At 41.8% G+C, this 25,456-nt stretch overlaps 1 protein-coding gene across 7 annotated transcripts in view; it reads left to right on the top strand.

Annotated features, from left to right (window-relative positions):
* Positions 1-16,622, top strand: part of EEA1 (early endosome antigen 1) — a 118,858-nt gene extending 102,236 nt beyond the window's left edge. For all 7 annotated transcript variants that reach the window (XM_065560510.1, XM_065560524.1, XM_065560535.1 and 4 more), the window contains 7 exons: positions 1,019-1,204; positions 1,640-1,771; positions 5,082-5,267; positions 5,837-6,075; positions 13,680-13,800; positions 14,157-14,255; positions 16,057-16,622. In XM_065560510.1, coding sequence (XP_065416582.1) covers positions 1,019-1,204; positions 1,640-1,771; positions 5,082-5,267; positions 5,837-6,075; positions 13,680-13,800; positions 14,157-14,255; positions 16,057-16,179 — 1,086 coding nt within the window. In that variant the 3' untranslated portion in view covers positions 16,180-16,622. The remainder of the gene's footprint in view (positions 1-1,018; positions 1,205-1,639; positions 1,772-5,081; positions 5,268-5,836; positions 6,076-13,679; positions 13,801-14,156; positions 14,256-16,056) is intronic.
* Positions 16,623-25,456: the final 8,834 nt, after the last annotated feature.

Genomic DNA, 25,456 nt, shown 5'->3' with positions numbered 1-25,456 from the left:
CAATAAATTTGCAATAATTACTTGTATTATATGGAGTTTGGAAGTTAAAGTGCAGTCTACTATGTGCTCTAATTTACACACAGCAAGTGCCACTTAATTAAGAAGTGGTTAATAGAGATGTCTTCTTAATTGGGACTTGAACCAATTTTATATAACTTGTGTGTTAACACACCTAGCACCTTTTCACATAATTTGTCTCTTCCTTTGCTCTTGCTTAGCTCAGACACTGTTCACAAAATACCTTTTGGAAATGAATTGCAACCTCTTTTGTCCATGACAAAGTGTTGAAATTATTACTTCTGCTCCTGATTTGCCCTCCCCTAAGATAAAGTTCAGTTTGCTTTTTCGTAATTGCTCAACAGCTGTTAATTACAACAGTTACCTGATTATTACTTATGTGTTTTACTGTTGCTCTCACAATGTTATAGGCATTGTCCCAACAAGAGGATGTAAAGAACTTACTTTCCAAGAAGATAGGTTAGACATGTGAGGGAAAGAGAGAAACCATAAAAAGTTTGGGACTTTGCTACAAGACAGGTGGGATTTTCAAAAGCACTCATGATGGGCCTAACTCTCTTCCTGTTGAAGTCTATGGAAAAACTCAACAGGGACAGAGTTAAGATAGCACTGAATGTTTCTGAAAAATCTCATCCTACCACTTTACCTATTTCTCATCTGTACAACTACCTGTAATCATAGGGCAATTCAAGTGCCTGAAGAAATAAGTTTATTTGTTTTTCATTAATTTTTTTACTGTGTATTTTCCTTCTTTTCTTCTTGATGCATTTGAAACATGTAAACTCCAACTCCTATTACTGGAAACATTATTGGAGAAGTTTTTCTTTCCCCAGATGTCAGTCTTCTAACTGTGTTCTACTGAAATTTTAAAATGAAGTACTACACACCAGAAGCTGGTCTTTCCATGCAGATGCATAACAAGTATTTAAATTATTGTGACTAATGTGGAGATCTTGAAATAGCTTTGACAGATGATTTTCAGAACTGTTTTTTTAATTAGTCCACAGAGGAGAAACTTGCTCTGGCTCAGGAGGAATTAGTTTCAAACAGAAATCAAATTGGTAACCTTAATCAGTTGATCCAAGAACTTAAGACTATAAAGGCTACTCTGGAGCAGGATGCATCAAAGAAAGACCAGCAGCTGAAAGAACAGAACAAAATGTTACAGGAAATCCAGAAAGACAAGGTAACTTACTTTTCCCATTACCTTTCTCCTCTTTCCTGTTTTCTAATGGAAACCTATTTAGAAATATGCCAGAACTTCTCAATGTATTGTGCTAATGCAATGTATACCTGCACTTACAGCAGTTTATTGGACCACTGATACATAAAAGATTTTAAACAAATAGTTGAAATGGCAGAATATATGAAAACAATTTCAGCATAAGTTAAATATCCCCGAGGGGCCATGTACTGAACAAAATGAATGTGAAAAGAAAAAACAGATTATTGATTTTAAAGCTGAAACTAAATGATAGGGTTTCTCTAAGATCAGACAAAATAATTGTGGCTGGAGATCTGATACAATCATTCTCCCATCAGCAGTCTTTGTAATCAAGAGGTTTTTGATAACTGTGAGTCTGGATGAGGTCCCATTTTTCCTTTGATTTTTTTTCCCAAGGTTTTGAAAGAAAAAGATTTGGCTAATGAAAAATCTAAAAGAACAGAGCTCCTGGAAATAAAGAGTAAGCTGGAAAAAGACAGTACTAAATTGAGTGAAGAGCTTAGGACCTGCAAGCAAGAATTTGAGAAGGTATGTTGAGACACAAATTGGAACTACAGATAGTAATAAGAATATGCACGAACGTAACACGTTCAGTCAGAGAATCTCAAATTGCTTTGCAATTATGGGTATTACTATCTCCATTTTACACATGAAGGAACTCAAACACAGAGGGATTAAGGCCCATATCTACAAAAGTACTTAGGAGCCTAACTCCCACATCAGACACCCAAGTCTAAACTTTAGGCACCACTGAGATCTTCAAAATCTCTGGTCAGCTCCCACCTAGCTCTGGAGGTGCCTACATTTTTTCTGTAAAAGTCCCCCAGGTGCCAAAGTTTCTGCCACTGGGTAAGTACATAACACCTCAGTCTAGACTTCCAGGCACCTATTCTCATGGCTAAGCCACAGCAGAATCCTCAAACCAGGTGAAGATAGATGTCCCCACCTATCTTGTGGGGCCCAGTCCAGTTGATATTCTCAGAGCACTGGGCTATGGGTTATTCTGATGGGGATCAGTGTCTCTTCTTGAAGCTGTTCTACTGAGTATAAATAATTAAACATGCTTTGGGCCAGAGAGTGAGAATGACTCTATAGCCTTGTGGGTAGGGTACTCTCCTGCAATGCAGGAGGCCCAAGTTCAATTTCCCTCTCCATATCAGGCAGAGAGGTTAATTGAACTGGGGTCTACTGTGTACACTAACCACTGGGCTAAAGATTATAAGGGAGGCCTTCCCATCCCATCTGTTCCTTGGCTGTTTTGTGAGGAGCTAGATGTGTGTTGCCATCACTTCTGTAAGAAACAGCCTATGCACCTGACTCCAGGAGTGGGTCCCTGGCTCTGGGTTGCAAGCAGAGATAGGTGTATTTTTCCAGCCCAGACTGAGTCGCCTCACTCCCTGAGAGGGGCAGGGCTAGGACCCACCTTTCTCCTCAGCATCTCCCATTGACTACTTTAGCCGGCTCCCTTTTCTAGTGTGCTAGCTTCTGTGGATCCCATTCTTAGATGCCTATCTCTCCCCATGTATTCTATAGGGAGCCTAGGTACTTTAACTAGGGTTTGTAGATTCCACTGAGGTGGCAAGCAGGGCCGGCTCCAGGCACCATCGAAGGAAGCAGGTGCTTGGGGCGGCCAATGGAAAGGGCGGCATGTCCGGGTCTTTGGCAGCAATTCGGTGGCGGGTCCCTCACTCCCTCTCAGAGGGAAGGACGCGCCGCTGACTTGCCACCGAAGAATGAAGCAGCGCGGTAGAGCTGCCGCCGAAGTGCTGCCGATCACGGCTTTATCTTTTCTTTTCTTTTTTTTCCCCCCGCTTCGCCACTTGGGGCGGCAAAAAAGCTGGAGCCGGCCCTGGTTGCAAGGGCCTAAAAGTTAGGAGTTGCAATCCCTAAGTCCCTTTGTGGATTAGGCCTAAGTCATTTCTCCATGGTCACACAGCAAGACTGGGTCAGTTGGTTGTGATCCAAGTCTCCTGACTTCAAATTCTGTACTCTAAGCTCTAGACCCTGTTATCTGCTTTTATATAGATGACTCTAAGCAATTAAATAGCCAGGCTTTCTCCCAATGTTTTAATAAAAAGTGAACAAGAGGAAAAGTTCTCACTCTGTGTCCCCAAATTCTGAGAAGTGAGGAAATTAAACAGCCTCTTCCAGCCTTACAACAAAACAAGAAACAAACCAAAATCCCACAGCAAAACCAACATCTTAGTTTTATTAAGGTACATGTTCTCACTGATAAGGAAAGCCATGTAAAGTGTGAAATTATCGGGGTGGGGGGATTTTAAGCTGTTTTTGAATGGTTGTATCCTACCTGAACTCTGATTTTTAAAAGCGACACTCCTAATTAAAAAAAAAATTGTACATTCATTAAAAATGTACCTACCTTTCACTCTTAAGTGCTTGTAATTTATTGCAACATTAAAATACCAAACCAATATTAGTAAAACCAATTTTGTTGAAACTACTTTAAAAATCACTCTTGAGGCAAGACTTGTATCTTTTTAAAGAATACTTCACTTTCAAAAAAAAAAAAAGAGAGAGATAGAAAAGGAAGAGAAAAGATTAGAGGATGGAGTTATTTTTTTGTATTCTTTGTTTGTATTATAAATGCTAGTTACATTTAACATCTCTAAAACTTTTCTGTCTCTTCTGAAATCTGACACTTTTAAAAGACAGCCTGGTTACATTTTCTACATTTAATTACATATTATATTTATTAATAGTAATTTATTTGCTTCTGCTGGCCTCCCCAATGTTGTAGGTGGTTTTGTGAGTATAAAAGAAGACACAGTCCATCCCACAAAGAGCTTACAATCTAATAAAAGTAAATTAATTTTAAAATAGCCTGAATATTCATAAGTTCTATGGAAATACAAAAAAAATATTATGGCTTTCAGATGTTCTTTTGTGATCCAGTGTCTAAAAATGATGGTTACTTCCAGAGAATTCAATGCCCAATGCATTTTGATTTTGGGAACACTAACTATAATTGTCACACACTTCCTTAAACCTCTGTGCTAAAAAAAGAAGGAATTTATAGAGCTGCAGAGAATTTTAAAACATACACAAACTGGGATGTCAGCTTAATATTCACCTCTTGTTCTCTGTGGTTGCAGTCAGACTGAAACCGAAAATATCTCCACTTATGAAATCAAGTATGGCCATATCATCCACCCATGGGTTTGAAAGTAGAAAAAAGACTTTATCCTTGTGATGTTTTGTCTTGACTTTAAGTGGAATGTGTCCTATGAAAAACTATCACCCCTTATTCATCAGAATAATACATTTTTATTGGGCTGTGGATTTAAAGAAGAATGATTCGTGTCAAATTAAGTTATTCCATCTATTTTAGAAGCTATTTCCAGTACAATATGTAGGTAAATATTTACAAACTTAAGACCTGTAGAAACTCTCCCATGCAATAATTGTTTCCAATGGATTAAATAAATAAATAAAAATTCCCTTCTTGCCACCACAGGGTTTGTAACTCTCACCTTTTGACACCTACCTAGTGCAGAAAACCTGACAGTGAAATTTATTAGAATCCAACTTAAAGAAAAGTGAAATTGACAAACAGAAAGCCAGAAAGTAAGCAAACATAATTTCCACTATTTTAATGGAGAAGTAAATTAGATTTTTTTTTTCTGTTTGTAGGAATCTAAGATGTAATTTGTAACCTAGGTAACTAACTTAAACACGGTCAATTGATATTTTGTGCCGTAAAGGCATTTGCTCTCCTATCCCAGGGAATAGTTATCCTCAGTCTGAAGTTAGTTCACAGATAAGTTTTACCATTTTATTTTTAGATCCTATGTGATCGTTTAAACTTGTATTTTAACAGGAGGTGACAAATCTAAAGGATGCGAAGCAGCTATTGATTCAACAGAAATTAGAGCTGCAGGGCAAAGTAGATAACATGAATTTAGCTCTTGAACAGGAGAAGAAGAATCAGCAAATTATCAAAGATCAGCTGAAAAAAAAAGAGGAAGAACTGAAGAAGGAATGTGTTGAGATTGAAACTAAACTGGTGAGCATGTAAAGAATTTATGTGTCTTTAGCACGTCTCTGGTTCCTTTCAAAGAGGGAGGGAGGCAGACTTAATTTTAATCTCATGGCATTTACATTTTTAATCAATGATTTGTAAATATTTCCAAAAACCTTCAACGTGAGACAGATTATATTGTAGGAAAACTCAGGTACAATAGGCTAAGCACTATTTTGATAAATAGGTATAAATCCATAGTGGGACCATAAACAGGCATTTGTTTCGTATAATAGCCGTTTATTAATTAAAACTAACTTAGTTTTGAAATTGTAAGTACATGGTTTTTCATTTCTCTGCCTCAGTTGAACAATACTAGAAGGGCAGAATCTAGTTTTCTTTCACTTATAAGGAACATTGTTCCATTAGAAAAAGTGACTCTTTGAAAAGACATGCCCGAATAACTCCCTGCTAGCTGTAAAATATCAAAAATGGTTTTGCAGATGTATCAGAGATAAGTGTTACAATTTTGATGTGAGTTGATAACACACCAACCTGGTTACAAACTCAGAGCTGTTTGATAGCTCATTGTTCAATGTTTCCTTTTTTCTCAGCGCACAGAGATAAAAGAGAAAGAAGAAGAAAACAGAAAACGTGAGGAGGTGGAAGCCAAGCTCACCATGCAGATCACAGCTCTGAATGAAAATCTCGCTACAATGAAGAAAGAGTGGCAGAGCAGTCAAAGGAGGGTCAGTGAGCTAGAGAAACAGACGGATGATTTGCGTGGGGAGATTGCAGTTTTAGAAGCAACAGTACAAAATAATCAGGATGAGAGGAGAGCATTGCTGGAGAGGTAAGTCAGGGAATGTAATGTGGGTGTGTGCTTTCGGTTGCTTATTAGGAAGGTGATAAATTAAAATTTGAAAAATAGTGTTTCAGTCTTCCTAGTGTTCTATGTACATTTTGTATGTATTGTACTGCTCCCAGTGCTCCAGGTAGGGGTTTCCAGAGAGTGAAGGCTTCCCTCCATAACCCCAGCAAGTCTTAGTAGGCTGTTCAGTCAACCAGCTAACCAAACAAGAGCCTCCACACCCTGTGGGCTTTGTGATGGAGTGCCCACCTCCTGCAAACTTTGGCAGGCACATCATAAATTGCTCCTCATGAGACTCAAGATGCTCACCAAGGCCCCTAAACCATGTTGACCTCAAGAGGCTTGTGTCCATCCCCTGCAAGTCCTTAATTGAGCTCTTTTGGAGCCTCTCCAAAGCCATCCTGCACATGTGCAAGCATTAGGAGGGACAGTCAGTAGCCTCCATGAATCTTAGAAGGCCTTTCAGAGGGGACTTCCATAATCTGAGTTGGTTCCTTGGGGCTCCCTCCACTGAGAATCCTCTGTCTCAGAGTCAGAATAGGTTCATCAACTTCCCAGTGATCTAGAACAGACTTGTCATCCCACTATAATATAAAAGGGGCTTTTGGGCTTTCAAATGTGGCCACCGGTGACCCTTCTAGGACTCAGCATATGGTTGGGCCCCTTGCGAACCTCTTAAAGCTTGTAAAGAGAATAGACGTGCTTCTGAGACTCACTAGATGTTCCCCTCTCCTACAGGCCTCTTGGTTTCCCATCCTAGGCTTCTGACCTCTTAAGATCCCTCCTGCTACCTCTACTACATATCTCCTAAACTCTGCAGAAGCAGAGCTCTTTTTCTCCTGATTGCAGGAGGCCTGCAGGAGAAGGGGAGGGGGACTGAATGAGAGCAATGTGCTTGCAGGATTGGAGGACATCCTGAGGTCTGCATGAGGGAAGAACCCACTTGTGAGATGAAGGAAACCTTTTATGAGGGTATCTGTGGGGAAACTCTTCTTCTGACCATCAAGCTTCCTTAACAAATTATGTTTTGAGCTTTAGGTCTGCAAGGAAAAAGGCTAGAAACTTTTTTTAAATAGCTGCTTAAATCTCCAGCAACAGTCCCCGTGCTGTGCTAAACTCATCAGAGCCAGTTTTCTGCAACAGTGTTACAAACACAGAAATGAAAACATTTTGAAAATAGGCTTTAACCAATTACATTTTGTACCTGGGCATTACATTGTGGCTAGGAAGGGACCCCAGTAAACCAGGTTCTTCTTTGACTGTCGTCTGCATATTGCCACTCTTGGGATATGCGCCGACCGGTGCCGTTGAATGGTACAAACTTATACTAGCAATGCCTATTCTGAGCATTCGTGTGCCCCCTCCATACACCTCCCATCAGTGTTTGAGCATATTCTGAGAATAGGGCTATAAAAGGGGGCACGGAAGCAGTTACTGCCTCAGTTCCTTCCAAGCACTACCACAGGTGCATGTGAGCCTTCTTCAGCATACAAAATTGAAGAGTGCCCAGTCAACAAAAACCTCAGACCTGCTTCCAGAAAAGGAACATGGTAACAGAAATGGCCTTAGACAATATGCATTCCATGCCTGAGGCCTCTTTGGAACCAGGACCTTCAGTTCTGAAGAAGAAGCAAGACCAAGCACCTTTCTGGGTCTTGCATTGTCTTCTGTTCAGGGAACTCGTCAGATCCTTCAGATTGCAAACATGCGGATGTGAGACAGATTGGAGACTCTGTTGGGTCAGGACCTATAAATGGATAGATCTCTCTCTTGTATCAGTACTGATACCTTCAGTGATGGTTTCCACTTAGGTACCCGTGGAACTGCATTTATCAGATCAGTTTCACGCTTCCTCAGCAGAAGAGAGAGATTTGGATAAGGATCCAACACAATGCTTTCCCTCTCACAAAAAACAGAGTGGATTCCTCAACATATGGATCTTCTGCGATGCTACTACTTCCTCCCCGAATACCTAGAAAGACTCTCTCACCCTTGTTGCTACCATGGATCCCTACCTCTCTCATATCTTGTTCCTTGTCAGTTCTGGGTTTCAATCCACATTTAGAAAAGGAGATGGATACATCAGTCTACCTGCAGCCTCGACCTCAAGGCTGTTTTTGTGACAAAGATTATTGGAAGTTCATGTTTCCTCATTACTATGAGATGCTACAGAACTGGACAAATTGGCATGAGTAGCAAGTATCTTCCTGGATGCATTGGCCACACTAGCCAATTCCAGGGCTTCCATTTCAACCTCATTCAGCTGCGATGACCTTGATTCCACATTGAGGCAAGGAAACTTCAGCACATACTAATGTGTTGGATCCAAGGCATTCAGATCCTACACCAGTGGATCCGAGACCAAGAGATAGGTCCCCTACAAAAATTCAGGATGTTCTCTGTGATGAGGAAGAAGTTGATGTGTTTTCACAAGCTGGTATTGTGCATTAGGACTTAGAACCCACAGGCAAATCCTCCCCTGAGGAAAACGTTGGAGTAGCCTCATCTCCCTCACCATCTGAACTACAGGAGTCAGTTAGCAGAATGGTGTCTAAGTTAAAATTACCTTCAGTTTACTCCAGGAAACTCCTTATTCTGTTTTTTGATACTGGGGAATACATCTACTGAGAAAGTATCTCTGCCTCTTTGGGAAGGTCTCTGCCAGGCAGCAAAATCAGCATGGAATGCTCTTCTCTTCACATCAACTGATTGCTAAGAAAGCTGATTGGTTGTATGAGATCCCATATGAAGAGTTTTCTTTTTTTCCATGTTCATTTTCCCTTTAACTCTCTTGTGGTAGCTGCAACAATGCAACGTTCAAGAATGGGACATTTACATTCTACTCCATTGGCAGAAAAGGGAAATAATTAGATTGCTTGGAAGAAAGGTATTTTTTTCAGTCTCTCTGAACATGAGAATAGCTAACTACCTAGCTGTCCTGCACAGATAACAGTTTCACTTCTAGGACAAGATCTCTCTTTTTTACAAAGAATCTTCCTGAGGAACACTGCAGACTGTCTAATGCTCTTATTAAAGAGGGTCTAAATGTTGCTATGCATGCATTGAGAGTGTCTTTTGATGCTTTGGATACATCATCAAGATCAGGACGATATTAGTTGCAGCAGTAACTATTCACAGACATGCATGGCTACACACCTCTTCTCTGCCCTAAGAAATGAGGTTGAAGATTGAAGATCTTCCTTTTGAGAGGGATGATCCATTTGGCTCAAAAATGGATGAATTGTTAGAGAAAATGAAAGAGACTAGACAGCTGCCAGGTCCCTGAGTCTCTTACAGCTTTATAAGAGAAGAATTCCTACACCTGCCTTCAGATATCAAAGAGAATATTATGCTCATTATTCATATTCCAACAGAGGTAGACAATACTACCAGTAGCAATAACAACAGCAGTCATCATCATCCTAACACCAGTATAGAAGGCATCCAGTTAAGTCTAAGCTGAGACAAAAGAATTCATCCTCCACTACTTCTGACAGATAGACCTTCAGTTTGACATGGGGTTAGAGAGCAGCAAACCAACTTTGGATTCCATCCCCCTATTCTTTGGAGACTGTTTATGCCAGTGTTTGAAATCAACTTTTTACTCGGGGAAAGACTGATAGAAGAGGTTCTAGTAAATTTCAGAAATCGGGGTTTCTACTCCCACTGTTTCCTAATCCAAAGATTACAAGGTCTTTGCCCAGTCTTGGCTCTGAGGAAGCTAAGCACATATATTTGAAAGTTTCACTTTAAAATGTTAACTCTGGGTTCCATTATTGTGTCCCTTTCTTTGGTTTGCTGCTTTTGACATAAAAGATGCTTGATTTCATATTTCGATAAGACCATCGCACAGGAAGTACCTGCGTTTCATCATAGACCAGAACCATTTCCAGTACAAGGTCTTTCCTTTAGCGTTTCCACTGCACCCAGAGTCTTTACAAAATGCCTGTGAATAGTGGCAGCTTTTCTGAGAAGAAAAGGGTGTGACACTACACCACATATTCGTCATAGTGAAATTATTATGATACGATTATGGCATGATTAAGATACATTTTGTACAAGATGGGTCATGTCAGATATCATTGAAAAAGTTATGATTTGCTGAATATGATTTTCTTATTTGTATGCATGTATCATTTTTGTATCTGAAGTTATGAATATTGACTATGGACCTGTATTTCAAATGTGCTTACTCTGGAAAACTCCTAGAGCTAGCCTTTCAGGTACAACAATGATGAAGCTAGACTGTGCTAATGACTCATCAACAAAGACAATAGGCTGTGAAAAAGCTTAGCCTTCCTGTAAATATTTCAGCCAGCCTGTAAGGAATGGCTGCTATGACTCAGCAAGGGCACATGACCAGGACACATGATACTGAACTCCATTTTGGTTACCTGTATTTTTCGACACACTGGACTTGGAACTGTTTTTGGAACAAAGGATTCCCGCCATATGTAAAAGCTATATAAATTGGGGTGTGACATCATCTAGGGACCTCACTCCTCTAGGGTGATCAGATGTCCCGATTTTATAGGGACAGTCGCGATTTTGGGGTCTTTTTCTTATATAGGTTCCTATTATCCCCTGCCCCCATCCCAATTTTTCACACTTGCTGTTTAGTCACCCTACACTCCTCACACAAGAGAACTCCTGGAAACACCTGAGGAACAAAGACTGAACTAGGGGAAGTGTGGGTCCCAAGCTAAAAGGATTTCTAGCCTTTGTATGGAAACCTGGTGGACTGCTTGTATCATCAGCCAGGGTGAGAAATTGCTAATTCATATCCAATCTTTCTAGTAGTTTAGGCTTAGTTTGTGGTTTTGTTTATTTGCTAGGTAATCTGCTTTAATCTGTTTGCTATCACTTATAATTACTTAAAATCTATCTATCTTTTTGTAGCTAATAAACTGATGTTTTGTATCTAAACCAGTGTACCTTTGAGTGAAGTGTTTCGGGAAAAACCTCAGCCTGGTTAACACAGGCTTGTTGCATATCTTTCCCACGTTGAGGGGAGAGCGAACTATTTATGATCTTACATTGTACAGATCCCTGTGCAGTGCAAGATGGTATTATTTTGCGTTTATGCTCCAGCAGGGGGCGTGTGCCTGGGAAGCTGGGAGATTGTCTGATGTTGCACTCAGGTAGCTCAGTTTAGGTGAGTGGTGCCACCTGCTGTCGTGTTGGATGATAACAGGGCCTGGTGAGGTTGGCTGTGTCTCGAACCAAGCAGTGTGAAAATAGAGCCAACCCAGCTGTGTGTCTTAGAGGCGCACAGCGGTTCCCATGGTTCACGGACTGCACACTGGGGGTGACATCCCGTCACAAAGGGATTTTCATGTTTCTGTGTCTTTGATTGTCTCCTAAAAGCAGCTTCCAGTGAAAAGAAATCACAGCCAATGCCTTCACAGTTCCTGAAGATGTCCTATACCATTCAGTTTCTCTTTCAGAATCCATTTCAGAAAGTGAAGTTCTTCCTCTTCTTACTAGGTCTCATGGCATCAATGACATGTCACACCCTGTGTGAGACTAAAGATGAGACCTCTTCAACATTGGGTGACAGGAAACTTTAAATCTGGAGTTCACAACTTGAAGCTAATAATTACTATTCTAAACAAAATCCAGAAAACTCTTATGGTGTATGGATCAGGATCATGTAACAAAGGGAGTGAGGTTCAGCTCTCCATCACCTTCCATGATAATTACAACAGATGCCTCGAAAACAGGCTGGGGTGCACTGGGCTCTGGAACCAACACAAGTCTTCCCTTTATATCAGTGTGCTGGAGCTAAGAGCATTCAGATTTTTCCACCCTCAGATGAAAGGATACATTGTTCAGGTAGCCACAGACAATATGACAGCAATGTATTATATAAACAAACAGGGAGGAGCCCGCACTTCACAGCTTTGCAAGGAGTCAGTAAAGCGTTGGGAGTGGTATATTCTTCATGAGGTGTATATGGTAGCTCTGCATGTAGCAGAATCCTTCAACCAGTTAGCAGACCAACTGAGCAGAAAATCCTCCCACATGCACAAATGGACCTTAAAGGATACTGTAACTAGGGCCTGGTCCACACTAACCCCCCATTTTGAACTAAGGTACGCAAATTCAGCTACGTTAATAACGTAGCTGAATTTGAAGTACCTTAGTTCGAACTTACCGCGGGTCCAGACGTGGCAGGCAGGCTCCCCCGTCGATGCTGCGTACTCCTCTCACCGAGCTGGAGTACCGGCGTCAACAGCGAGCACTTCCGGGATCGATTTATCGCGTCTAGACAAGACGCGATGGATCGATCCCAGAAGATTGATTGCTTACCGCCGGACCCGGAGGTAAGTGTAGACCTACCCCAGGGACATTTTTGCTCTGTGGGTTACTCCAAATATAGATCTGTTTGCCACAAAGTTCAACACTAAATGCTGTTTGTTTTGTTTGAGGGCAGGAGCAGACCCACATTCTCTAACTCAGGGATCGGCAACCTTTGGCACGGGGACCCTCAGGGAAATCCACTGGCGGGCTGGGACGGTTTGTTTACCTGCAGCGTCCGAAGGTTCGGCTGATCGCAGCTCCCACTGGCCGCGGTTCGCCATTCCAGGCCAATGGGGGCTGCGGGAAGTGGCAGCCAGTACATCCCTCAGCCCGCGCCACTTCCCGCAGCCCCCATTGGCCTGGAATGGCAAACCGTGGCCAGTGGGAGCTGCGATCAGCCGAACCTTCGGACGCTGCAGGTAAACAAACCGTCGCAGCCCGCCAGCAGATTTCCCTGATAGGCCGCATGCCAAAGGTTGCTGATCCCTGATCTGAAATCCTTATATACTGCTGACTAAACTGTCCAAAGAGTGGGAGTGTGCAGAGGACACTCAGAGAAGAAATGAAGGTTAGTTGCCCATAAGCAAGGTTCTTTAAGGTGGACTTTATATATTCACACTCCCTGCCCCCCTGCCCCTGTCCTGCAAAGTCCTAACTATTCGGGCTCTTTATTAGCAGTGGAAGAAACTGAGCCAGTGACTGTTGCCACACACCCCTTTATAGTCCTGCCCTCGGAACATGCTCAGCCGCTGAGGGGAGGACGCGGAGGGGGTGCGTGAACATTCAGCTAGGCACTGCTAGTTGAAGGCTGTACTGTTCAATAGCACCGGTTGGCGAACATCCCAAGAATGTGAATATGTACAGTACGTCTTGAAGAACCTTGGTTACAGGCAAATAACCTTCATTTTTTCCCTCTCACCTCCTTTCTGTTTGATTTGCTGCATAGGGGCCTGCCAGAATTGCTGCTGCTGCTTAATGAGACTGTCCTGTTCTGCACTTGTGCAGAGCAGCAAGCTCCAGCTGGTGGGAGTGCATTCAGTCCTGAATCTGGGCCCTGCTGTCCCTCATTTGGTACTCCCCCTGAGAGTGAGGCTCAGATGTGATCTTAGGTTAATTGTTAAAATACTACGTCAATTTCCCAGCCAAGAAATACAATGGTTAATTACGGTGATATATTTATTTGTTATGGATACATGGCCAAACCTTTCAGTGGTGACGTTTTGCCAAATAGGATAGGAATTGCTTTGTATACGTTTAATTTACTACTTGCTATCCATCTTCAGGTGTATTAAAAGTGAGGGAGAAATTGAAAAGCTTCAAGCCAAACTCCTGGAACTGAAAAAAAAGCTGGACAATACAACTGCAGCAATGCAAGAGCTAGGCCGAGAAAACCAATCGCTACAGGTATAAATCACATTGTGGTGACTAAGCATGCCCTTATCAATATATAGTGATGGAAACTATTTTGACTTGAATAGTGTATTGTCACTCCAGACGTGTTAAAATGAGGCCCAGTGCACCTCAGGAGGCAGTAGATATCAATGGGAGCTTTTATGTAAGTTCAGAATTCAGCCCATAGTTTGGACTTCAGAAAGTTCTTTTTTATTGAAATAACTGTGAGCTGGCATTCTAACGCTGAGTCGCCATGACTAATCCTCAGTGTTTTAACCTGATGCGTACAGCATGTGTGATGTAGTAGAGGACATTAATAAGAAATGGACTTGCATTTAAAAAAGTCTCTATTTGTTTTATTCATCCAGATCAAACACACACAAGCCCTAAACAGGAAATGGGCAGAAGACAATGAGGTACAGAACTGTATGGCCTGTGGGAAAGGCTTCTCAGTGACAGTCAGAAGGGTATGTGTGCCTTTGTGGGGATTCTCTAGAACTTTTTTTCTTTCTGAACTGTTTTGGAGTTGAAGCAAAGTTAAAGAGCATCTTTAAAAGGTACTCCTAAACCTCAATACAGCTCAGAAACATAGATGGTTTGTATTGTTTCAGATGTTATAAATAAACTGCTCAAGGCTTTGTCTACCCACAGGTTTTGTGCTGCTTTAACTATATCTGTGTAGAACTAGATATAGTTGAAGTGGTACAACTGCCTCGTGTGGACATAGGTTTTACCAATATAAAGGTACTTACATCAGTATGGCTTATTTCTGTAAATTTAAATTCAGGCCTGATGTAAATGAGTGTAATTGTGTTGAAATCAATAGTGATACTCGCTTACATCAGGCATGACTTTAGTGTGATATTTTGGTTTTGAAGTACTTTTTAAGCACTGACTAGATCTAGAAATACAAGATTTACACACAGCTCTGTCAGTGTAATCCTGTCCTGCTTCCCCTCCAATCATTTGCAGTCCTTTGGTGTTTCCTGAGTCACAGTTCAGGGAAACTGCACCTGTGTTTCTGCTCACTGGTTCAGCAAGGGCACCCACTCTGTTTCCAGCTCCCCAGGTGTTGCTTTTCTTGGGTGGAGACAGGAGTCTCTCTCCCTTCTGACCGGGGCATTCCCAGACTGGACAGTTCCCTGCCTTCACCGTATCAATCCCAGCACAGACAGATACCCTAGGACACCAGACATCTGTCTTTTCAGAGACAGATAACAGTGTAATTGCTACACATATAAGTTACCACACAGTTCTTTGTAATCAAATCCATTTTATTCTTAAGGTAAAAATATTACAGAGAAAACATACTAAAAACAACAAAAGAACCTACATGCATGCTAATAAGTTTGTCAGAATTCATCCCAGCTCTCACATGGGCTCTGGCAAATGCAGTCATTTAATATCCCATCTTAGGGGCATCCTTGTGGTTACAAGTTCATCAGAGCTTCAGCTCAGAACAAGCACATAGTCTTAAGAGGTCTCAGCAGGCAAAGTCTTTCCAAGGATTGGGGCCCTCTGTGGACCAGGGGTCCTGTCCGTTGGAAGAAGGCCATGAGCCAGATTAAAACCCAGACTTTTGTCCAAAAGTCTTTTCTGTTGATCCCTGGAGAATCCAGTTTGAACTAGTATATGCATTTCGCCTAGGAGGATGGCTTTAGAGACTGATAATGGAAAAAGTTCATTAGCATCCCCACCTTCCTACTACAGAAGGTGTATACAATGCCACAACAACAGGTACACAATTGCATTTTTAATACAACGTCCACACAGGTGTTAACCTAATTCAGTAAGGTTTAATTTAAGCTTCACTGAGTTATCTTAATTCTATAAGATTTGTTCAGTATATGATAGGATATAGTCTATCACAACTGCTAATTGTATTGAATTATAGGGTGGTTTCAGCCAACTGATTAAGTCCATGAAACATGCATCTCATGGACCTAAACAAGATTGAGGGTAAAAGTTTCAAGTAACTCTTAAATCCCATTAAAAGTAATTTAGGAGCCTATGAGTCCTTAAAAGTCAATGAGACTTAGGCTCCTAAGCCACTTAAACACCTCTGAAAATGTTACCCTTATGCCCTTTAGAGATGGAGTTGTATATAAATCCAAAGTGCCATTTAGCCTCCAATGTTAAAAATTTAAATGCACATCTGAAATGAAAAAATGTAATTGATCTGATACTTTATGTAGTAATTTATTTTCATGTATTGTGCCCACTATGCTGTATTGACAATTCAGTATCTGTTGTTTTCATCTTTCACAGCATCACTGTAGACACTGTGGAAATATCTTTTGCGCTGAGTGCTCCGCAAAGAATGCCTTAACTCCTTCTTCTAAGAAGCCTGTCCGTGTCTGTGATACTTGTTTTAACGACTTACAAGGATAACTGGTTATCTCAAATGGCACTTAAACGTTACGCTAGAATTAGAATTTCTGTTGATGCACTTCGTACAGCACTCAGACTACTATTCAGTTTGAACAATGATTGTAACACTTGCAAAATTGAGTATATTTTAAAATGTTTTATCGATACTAAGTAAAACTATTGTATTTTTTGTGAGACGGGCTCAGATCATCCTCAGCTTATTGCCATTTACCCAGGAAAGAGCTTTTATGGCTACGTTAGGAACACCCAGTTATTTGTAAATAAAGTTCAAACAGAGAAGTAACAATGTATTTTTTTAATCTTTAATTTTTGTGTTCAGAAGAAACATGTACGTGATACTGCAGTTTTTGTTTCTTTCAAAACAGTAAGTTGCAAAAATTTGCAAGGATTTTGTGTATCAAATATTGCTGTTTCAGTGGCATAATTACATTTTAATTGTTGCATTTGATTGCATAACTAACATTCTTTTAAATCCCCTAGTAATTTCTTTAGGAGTTTTTCTCCTCTCTTGCTCTTGAATTTTTCTCTCTAAAGCTCCAACCCTGCAATGGGGGCAAACACCTGTACCCACATGGAACCCTGCTGACCTGCATGGGGCTGTGTGTGGACACAGCAGTCTGGCCACATAGAGCTTATTGCAATATCAGTGCCTAAATCATTGCCCAGCTACAGCATTTGGATATTGGAGTATCTTTACACGTACTGTAAGGTACTAGCATTTGTACAGACAAGCTAGAAACAGGACTGCAAGTTTGGTTTCTGTTCTAGGAATAAGCAACAGAGGGTCCTGTGGCACCTTTAAGACTAACAGAAGTATTGGAGCATAAGCTTTCGTGGGTGAATGCCCACTTCATCAAACGCAAGCTTATGGTCCCCACGAAAGCTTATGCTCCAATAATTCTGTTAGTCTTAAAGGTGCCACAGGACCCCCTGTTGCTTTTTACAGATTCAGATTAACACGGCTACCCTTCTGATACTTGTTCTAGGAATGTTGCATAAAGCTCTCCCATATTGATTTATAGATTTGTTGAATAGGAAAATCTAGAAAGTTATATTCTATCTGTGGACATATAAAAAAATTATCCTCCATTCTATTCTTTTTCTTTCCCTATTAACCATAGAAGCCCTTAAAGGTCCTTGGTTGGTCTTTGAGGAACACCCAACTGTCCTATGCTAGGTTTCCTACTCATGACATATATTTGGAGACTCAAGCATTTTATATGATCTTCTTTTTGTCCCCCACATTAACTGGAAGAGGTTGGGATTACTCTCTCCCTAACTGACTTGGTCTTTCCACTGCTTCTCCTGAACCTGTGGTGCTGGCATTTTTCTTAATCCTGGGTCTTTCTTGGTACAATAGTTTCATGATTTGGCTTGCTCAGAATGGTGGTTGAACCTGCTGCTGTTTTATTTATATACAAAACAGTCAGACTTAATTAAGAGGTGAGGATACGATTTTAGACTTCGTTACTGTCATATTTTCTTCTCCCTACTTGTGCTGGAGGAGTTTTTAAAAGCGATGCATATATGTACCTCTCTTTGTTGTGTAGGCAGAAAAAGTAAAATGTACATACCTGTAATTTTTCCTTCTCCGAAGTGGGCTCCTGCTGCTCTATGATCCATTGCAACTGGATTATTCCTCATCTTCTAGACCCATTGCCTCTCTAGCTCCCCCGCTAACTGCCCAAGGTAAAAAGACTAACTATAAGTTCTAATGAATAAATATTATGAAAGATTAGCCATCTCCATTCATGCCATCTTATCGAAGGCATGAATTTAACAACCTCAGAAATGGTAGTGTAACCCTCAGTTTATTGAGCTCTCCGGCCTCATGGGTGTGAAGACCCTGCTGCTTCTACGGCAACAGCTTTTGCATCTGCCCCATTCTATATGACCTGCCCCTTGAAGAGATAGGGAATGTTTTTAAAACAAACAAACCCGCTATCTGCATATTTATAGAGGCAGGTATTAAGGGGGGGAAAGAGTAAAGTTGGGCATGAGCACTCATGCTTGAAGTCCCTTACTCATGCAGTAATACTCTGTGAGCTTTAAAGCCTTTTTTTTAAAGTGGATTTACAGATATACAACAAAATTATGTACTCTCCTTCCTTAATGCAAGATCACAGACCTGGCAGGCTGGTGGTCTGAGCAACTGGACACTCTCAGCAGTGTTGCTGGCAGGCCAGGCCAATATGGTACGCATGAAGGGAAAGTGGAAGGAGAAAAATTTAGTTGCACCTCTGCCTGTAGATTCCAGCTGTCATTGGTAAGAAAAACAATTGGCTGGTGTAGTACAAAGGCAGGTGAGGTAAAACCCACTGACCTAAAGGAGGCCAGACAGGAAAGAGAAGATTTATTGGCAGTGGTAGGTTAGCAGAGAGAGGCCATGCTGCATAAACCACATGTGAAGGAGCTGAAAGGGGGAATATAGTCAGTGCTCAGAACCCTCAGGCTGCTCTGATATAGTGGTGACTGGTAATAAATATGGTGAATCTGAGCCATTGGAGTGGGGATTTTTTGAAACTAGTTAACTGTAGGAGTCAGAACTGCCCTCAGGGAGAGGGGGCTGACAGAGGGGGGGAAGGGCTGCAGGATGCCAAGCACAAGAAGAACTGGCTAAGGCTTTTTCTGGAACAACCTTGCTGGTTTCCTGCAGACTCTTGTTGTCCAAGATCCTTCATCTACTAGGAGGCACCAAGGAGAAAGAGAAATATAAAAAATTATAATGGAAAAAAAGCTCCAACTGGAGATAAAGACCTGGAGGAAGCTTCTGTGAGCAGATTTGAGACACTAAAGAGTTAGAGAGGCAGTCACTTTTATGAGTGACTTCACCTGCTGGTACTGGTATGTGATGCTAAAGGGAGAGAGGTGTGTGGAGTTTTGTTTGTTTGTTTTTTGTTTTTAAAGAGAACCCCTACCCCATCCCACCCCGGTTCTTGGAAGATACGAACTAACCCAGTTGTAATGGATCCTGGAGTACCAGGTGCTCATTAGGAGGAATAATTTTGTCACTCTTTGAATGACTTAGACTATTGAGATCATCTCACTGGAAAATCTTTTCTTAGTGAAGTAGGAAAAGATTTTTGGAAACAAAAATGTGAAGTAGCTTTTTGCAGATTATTGCCAAAAATGATTGCCATTTGCCAAACTGTTGCTTGACATAAAAGAAGTGACCCCTAAAGCAGAATATTCTCCAGAGCGCAGTAGGGGCCCCATGAAACTCAAGTACTTTCTAGTTTGTTAATGTAATTTAAATGCAATATGGGAATAAATGCTTCTTACAACATTTGAAATTTCTGACAAATACTTGGAGATAGAAAGGAAAATGCTGGAGCTTAAGCCCAGAAGGAAAATAAACATTGTCTAGAGTGATGAGTGAAAGCTCTATAATGACACTATGATTGGAAGAGGTTGAGAACTGATGAATTAATTCATTGCAACTTCCGAAAACCTCTGGAGGAGTAGGAAATAGCATTGTCACTTGCACTATGCACTTTTTTCTTTCTAGTATAACTGAATATAATATACAATAAATGGAATGGCAATTTTGAATGCATAGATGTAGTAATCAATCCACAGTGGGAGGTATTCTTAGCTGGATTGCTCATTGAACTATATAACTTCCCTTTGTTAAGGGGAGTTGCACTCATAATTTCTCTGCACCCTAGGGGAGCATAACCCAAGGACACACATAACAAAGGAATTGACATGGTCTTTAAAAAGCACGGCTGTGTTTATAAAGCTGTATCTTAAGATTTAAAATGATATATGAATTGTACATATTTAAAAAAAAAAATCATGCCAATCGGTTTTCATTCTCCAAGTAGGAACTCTTGTACTCACCTTAGGTTATAGGGTAAGTTTGAAACTAACATATATACACAGTTACACCAGAAGTCACTAAATGGTTTACTTTTCAGAAATAGTAATAACAGAAAAGTAAAATCCTTGTAGAGAAACATGTACCTTTATTTGTCAGTCCCCCCCCCCCCCACCCCCGGGCTCTAAATAAAGCCATTTGCATTTTTAGAGAGAGGAAACATAACACACCACTTACATTAAGATTTTAAGAAAACAAAGAGATTTACTAGTAGTAAACATTAACCATTTCTTTCTTTGTCCACAGCATACCATATTATACTATGCACTCATCATACAGCAGGTTCATGAGTATCTTTTCACTGGATTACATTGAGTACATTCGAAGATATTAAATGGGAAAACTCTCTGGTGTTAACCCTCTCTGAACAGTGTTGTTTTAGAAGCAAAACATTTGGTGAAGTTTCCTCTCCCCCCTCCTCCCAAATTTAAAAATCAAACCCCAGTCTTTTTTGCATGCCTTTTGGGGTGGGGTGAAGAGAGCGGCTTGTGGAGAGTACGTTTATCGTTTATATGTCAACGGGCCAGTGCTGGCCGGTCCAGAGGCTCCTGCTGTTGGCTCTATTGCAAAGTACTTTGTTGTATCACCTTGTTAAATCCCAACTCCTGGCACCAAAGGGATATTATAAGACTGTCTCACTGGGTTAGTGAATACCGGAACTTTTTATAGAAATGTGTCCAAAATGCTGCTTGTATAGGATTTGTCACTTTTGTAAGAAAATAAAATAAAATAAAATAAAAAAATATCCAGCCCACCACTCGATGCCATATATGATTTTATTTAAACTACCTCTCAGTGTGTAATTCAACCAAGTAGTCCAATTTAATAGGGTTTCCTCACTGTAGTGTTATGTAACAGTTATAGAGACTGCCAAATTTGCAAGTGTCTGTCACCAAAAAAACCAAAAAAATAGTCTTTTAGTCTTTTGTGTATGTTTAAACAGTATCCACTAATTTCTAATTATTGTAGACTCGGTCGTTCTTTTTTACCTCTGTAGTTTTAATCCTACAACTCTAGCAGTTGGAGAGGAAATAAATCACTACCACAAACTTTTATAGTTATGGTCTGTTGGGTTACAACGGTTGTATAGGGAGCTTTGTCATAGCATCATCCACTAATTAACCCACTCTTAATTTAGCCTTTTTTCCCCAGTACTCTAGATATGAACTTCATGAATGGATTTCTGTAATGGATGCGTGCTACAAATTATATTGCCTCGTTTGCCTCTTTTCTGAATTTTAATGATCAGTTTATTATCGTTGCAGATGTGAATATTGGGCATAAAATTGACTAATTTTCTGTGTAATTGTATAAAATAGAATTGAAAAAAAGCTTTGTTTTTAACCCACTATTTAGAGATAATGTATTACGTTTGCCTTATGATGCAGTTTTACCTATGGAACACTGCACTTCTTTTAAACTGGGTCATACACTCCTAATGGGCATACTACAAAACTTACGTATGTGTAGATAGACTTTGCATGAACATTTTTTCATCAACTTGATTTTTAAGTCTTACTTTCAGTGTTGTGTTTACTAATTGTGATCATGTAGTTGTGCCTTATATTGTGAAAGAGTTTAGTCCAGTATGCACTGCAATTTCTAAACTCTGCAATTGGGTGATGACTAAGGTTGTGGACAAGAAAATGATACCATGCATCAACTAATTCTGTATAAAGTATGATGGACAGATGCTTGTTGAAATGTTACTTTTGTTTTCTAATCTGCTAAAGGAATGATAATAAAATTAGATCTTTCTAATAGACCAGTTTTGTAATTTTCACACTTACCTTATCCAATCTTACACAACATTATTTTGAACTGTGGGTTGTATTAGTTTAAAAACTGATTGTCAGGAATCAAGAAACTGGAGAGCACACTTGGCTTTCCATTTTCTTGCTCTTGGAGGAACTGCCAAGAAACTTTTCACTATTGCAAGGCGGTGATAAGGGCCATTATTTAATCAATTTCAGCCTTCAGCAATTTCATTCAGAGTGATTTGCTTTTTCCCTCTATCTCAAAATCTATCTCCACACTCAGTTACTAGAGGTGGCTATTGTGTATATTGGACACTGGCCGAGTAGTGTGTAGCAGTCAGTCCCTTCTGTCATTGACAGTGTTACCTTTGTATTATGTCCAGTGTAGTCTGTATTGCTCTGGCATGAGTGAGAGAGGCTCAAAGACTGCTTCCTACTCTAACAGACATCTTTTAGTTTGCACCTGAACACCCTTTTGTAGGTCTGTCTTCACTGCAGTGTTAACCTGAGCGATCGGCACCAAGATTATCCCAGTTTGGGTGTAAGCAGCCACATTGCAAAGCCATACCTAAATTACTGTCTGCTCAGTGGTGCTATACAAACCCATGTGAGGTGCTAGGACTTCTGGGATCATAGCCCATGGTTCTTAGTGCTGCATTAAGCTGGGCAGCTCTGATTGTTTCCTAGTGAATTGTGGGAGAACTTGTTTGTCCGCACGGGGGCGGCGGGGTGAGGGTGGGGGAGGAACACTGGAGGACTATCAGCACTCAAATGATGGAGTCTGAGTCCTCACTGGAAAGTGGATGGGTTACCAGCACAGGAATAAGCAGCCCTTGGACTTCAGCATGTAACTCAGGACAGGCCAGCTAGCCTGGGTGTAGAGCCAGCACCACACAGAGAGGGATTTGTGTGTTGACAGTAGCTAGGATAGGGGTAACACTAGGGTTACCATACGTCCGGATTTTCCCGGACATGTCCGGCTTTTTGGGCCTCAAATCCCCGTCCGGGAGGAAATCCAAAAAAGCCGGACATATCCGGGAAAATAGGGAGGGAGGGAGGCACCGGCTGTGCTTGGCCGGGGGCCGGAGCCGCCGGGGCCGGCAGTGCGGGGCTGGAGCCGGCGGTGCGGAGCTGGCGGTGCAGGGCCAGCAGTGCGGGGCTGGAGCCGGCGGTGCGGAGCTGGTGGTGCAGGGCCAGCAGTGCGGGGCCGGGGCCAGTGGTGCGGGGCCGGGGGCCGGGGCCGGCGGTGCGGAGCCAGGGGCTGGGGCCGGCAGTGCTCGGGCCGAGTCCGGCGGTGCAGAGCCGGCGGTGCTCGGTCGGGGGCCGGCGATGCAGGGCTGGGGTAGGCGGTGCTTGGACGGGGGCCGGAACTGGGCCAGGGGTGCTCGGCCGGGGGCCGGGCCGGGGCCGGCGGTGCGGAGCCGGCAGTGCAGGGCCGGGGTCGGGGGCCAGCGGTGCTCGGCCGGGGGTCGGGCTGGGGGCCCGAGCCAAGCCGGGCAGGAGACGCCGGGGCCAGAGCCTCTTGGCCTGGGCCGGCCAGCCGCCGGAGAGAGCCGCTCGGCCGGGGGGGCCGGACTGGACCGCACCCCCCCCCCCCCGCTTGCCTGCTGCTTTCCGCAAATCAAATGTTCGTGGGAAGCAGGGGAGGGGAAGGGGCAGGGGGAGCGAAGCGTCCAGGGGAGGGGGCGGGGCTGGAAAGGGGCTGGGGCAGGGGGCGGGGAAGACGCGGAGTTGGGCCGGGGCCCGTGGAGTGTCCTCTTTTTGGACACTTAAAATATGGTAACCCTAGGTAACACCCCAGTAAGAGTCTGAGTTAACATTGCAGTGAAGACAAGCACTAAAATTGATGGTTTCTACTGAAAATTTTATATCCTGGGGTTGAATATTCAAATTCTTCTGCACATTCATGATCAGCATTGTATGCATAGTCTACATAGTCATCAATAGAGCCCTGTGAATTTCCTCTTATGTGGTATAATTTTTCATTTTATTTTAATTTTTGGAAACTTTTTGTTGTTTTGTTTTATCCATTCTCCCCCCATGGCCCGGGGGCAGGGTTGGCAGAGCGAGCCCACCCTACCCTCACCCCACAGTGATGGCTCCTGTCCCACGAAGCTGGGCCTAAATTCCTGCTCCTGGTGTTGCAGCCGGGTGTTTCAGGTTGCAGTGCCACTCACATTTGGCTCGGCTGCCTCTCCGTCATCACGTCAGAGGGGCGATAGGGCCAAATTTGAGTGAGTAGCATTTTATTTTGTTTGAATTGTTGTTTTTCATTTTATTTGGTGTTATTTCGCATTTGTGAAACACAAAATCACATGGGGCTCTAATTTTCAGTATGATCCTGTAATCCTTCCTTGTGCTTACACTGAGTCTCGTAATCTGGTCCTGAGTAAATCTAAAATATGATCTTACGTTCTGCAGCTGTTTGAATGTAAACCCTGTAGGTACTTTGCCTCCTTATAATTTATCTTAAGAAACTGATCCTGTGTAGCATGTAGATATGTTGGTTTATCCTGAGTGTTTGGTTTGACCACTGAAGTATTAGGACACACTGAACTATCTCAATCGAAAGTGAATACTTCGTTTCTGAAGTGAAATGACTCATAGACTTTAAGGTCAGAAGGGACCATTATGATCATGGAGCTATCTAAGAAAGGTAAGAAGTAGCCATCCAAATCCCAAAGCGTAATCACTGATTGAGGTCCAATATTGAAGAATGAGACCTCTGACAACTCTAGAACAATACATTATCTTTGGGGAAACCACCCATGTGAGGTCTGTTGACCAATTTAGCCAAAGTGAGACGCCTTGACATTTATTCCTTCTTTAGGTAAAAGACCTTCTGTGCAATGTGATTTCATTCTGATTACACTGCTCTACAGCCAAAATGCTTCTAAAATAAATGTTGTCAAACTTTACTAATTCTGGGTCACTGAGAACGAAAATGATGCTTAAAATTGTTGATTGGCTCTAGTTTTCAAGATATGCTATTGGGTCAGTATATACGACCCTTGACTTGGGAATGGCGGAGGATAAGTGAGTTATAAAGGGAAGGGATCTCAATTTAAAGCAGAAATGACTAAAATACATCTTTGACTGGATCTATGAATAAATCTATGACTGGGTTTGGACAGTACTTGCTTTTTAGGCAATGATGCAATCTGAAGCTGGTATTGCATCATACATGATATGAATTGCATCATGTTATTCCTAGAAGTCATGGATGATGTAATCATAACGAAGCTTACAGCACTCTGCTGAACAAATTGCCCTATATCAGCTCTAGAAATCATACAGTGTCGTGCTCTCTTATTTGTCAGTGTTTGATTTTGCAAAGGGACACATTTCTGTTTAGCCAAAGTGAGCAGAGATGCCTCGTACTTGTGTGAACAGTGCAGATAACTTCTGCTATGTTTGTGGTGAAGTGACTTTTGCATCACAAAAGCGCAGTATAACCACTATGGTTAAGAAAGCCTATCACCTTTATTTTGGCTGCAAAATTGGAGATCAGGACAAGAGGTGGGCCCCACACATATGCTGCAACACTTGTGCAACAAATCTTCGCCAGTGGTTGAACAGGAAAAGGAAATCTATGCCTTGTGCAGTGCCAATGATTTGGAGAGAGCCAAAAGATCATACC

This window comes from Chrysemys picta, chromosome 1 (assembly GCF_011386835.1).
Source record: "Chrysemys picta bellii isolate R12L10 chromosome 1, ASM1138683v2, whole genome shotgun sequence".
NCBI classification, from domain to species: domain Eukaryota; kingdom Metazoa; phylum Chordata; order Testudines; family Emydidae; genus Chrysemys; species Chrysemys picta.
The sequence above is the reverse complement of the archived record's forward strand: the minus strand, read 5'-3'. Positions and strand labels throughout refer to the sequence as shown.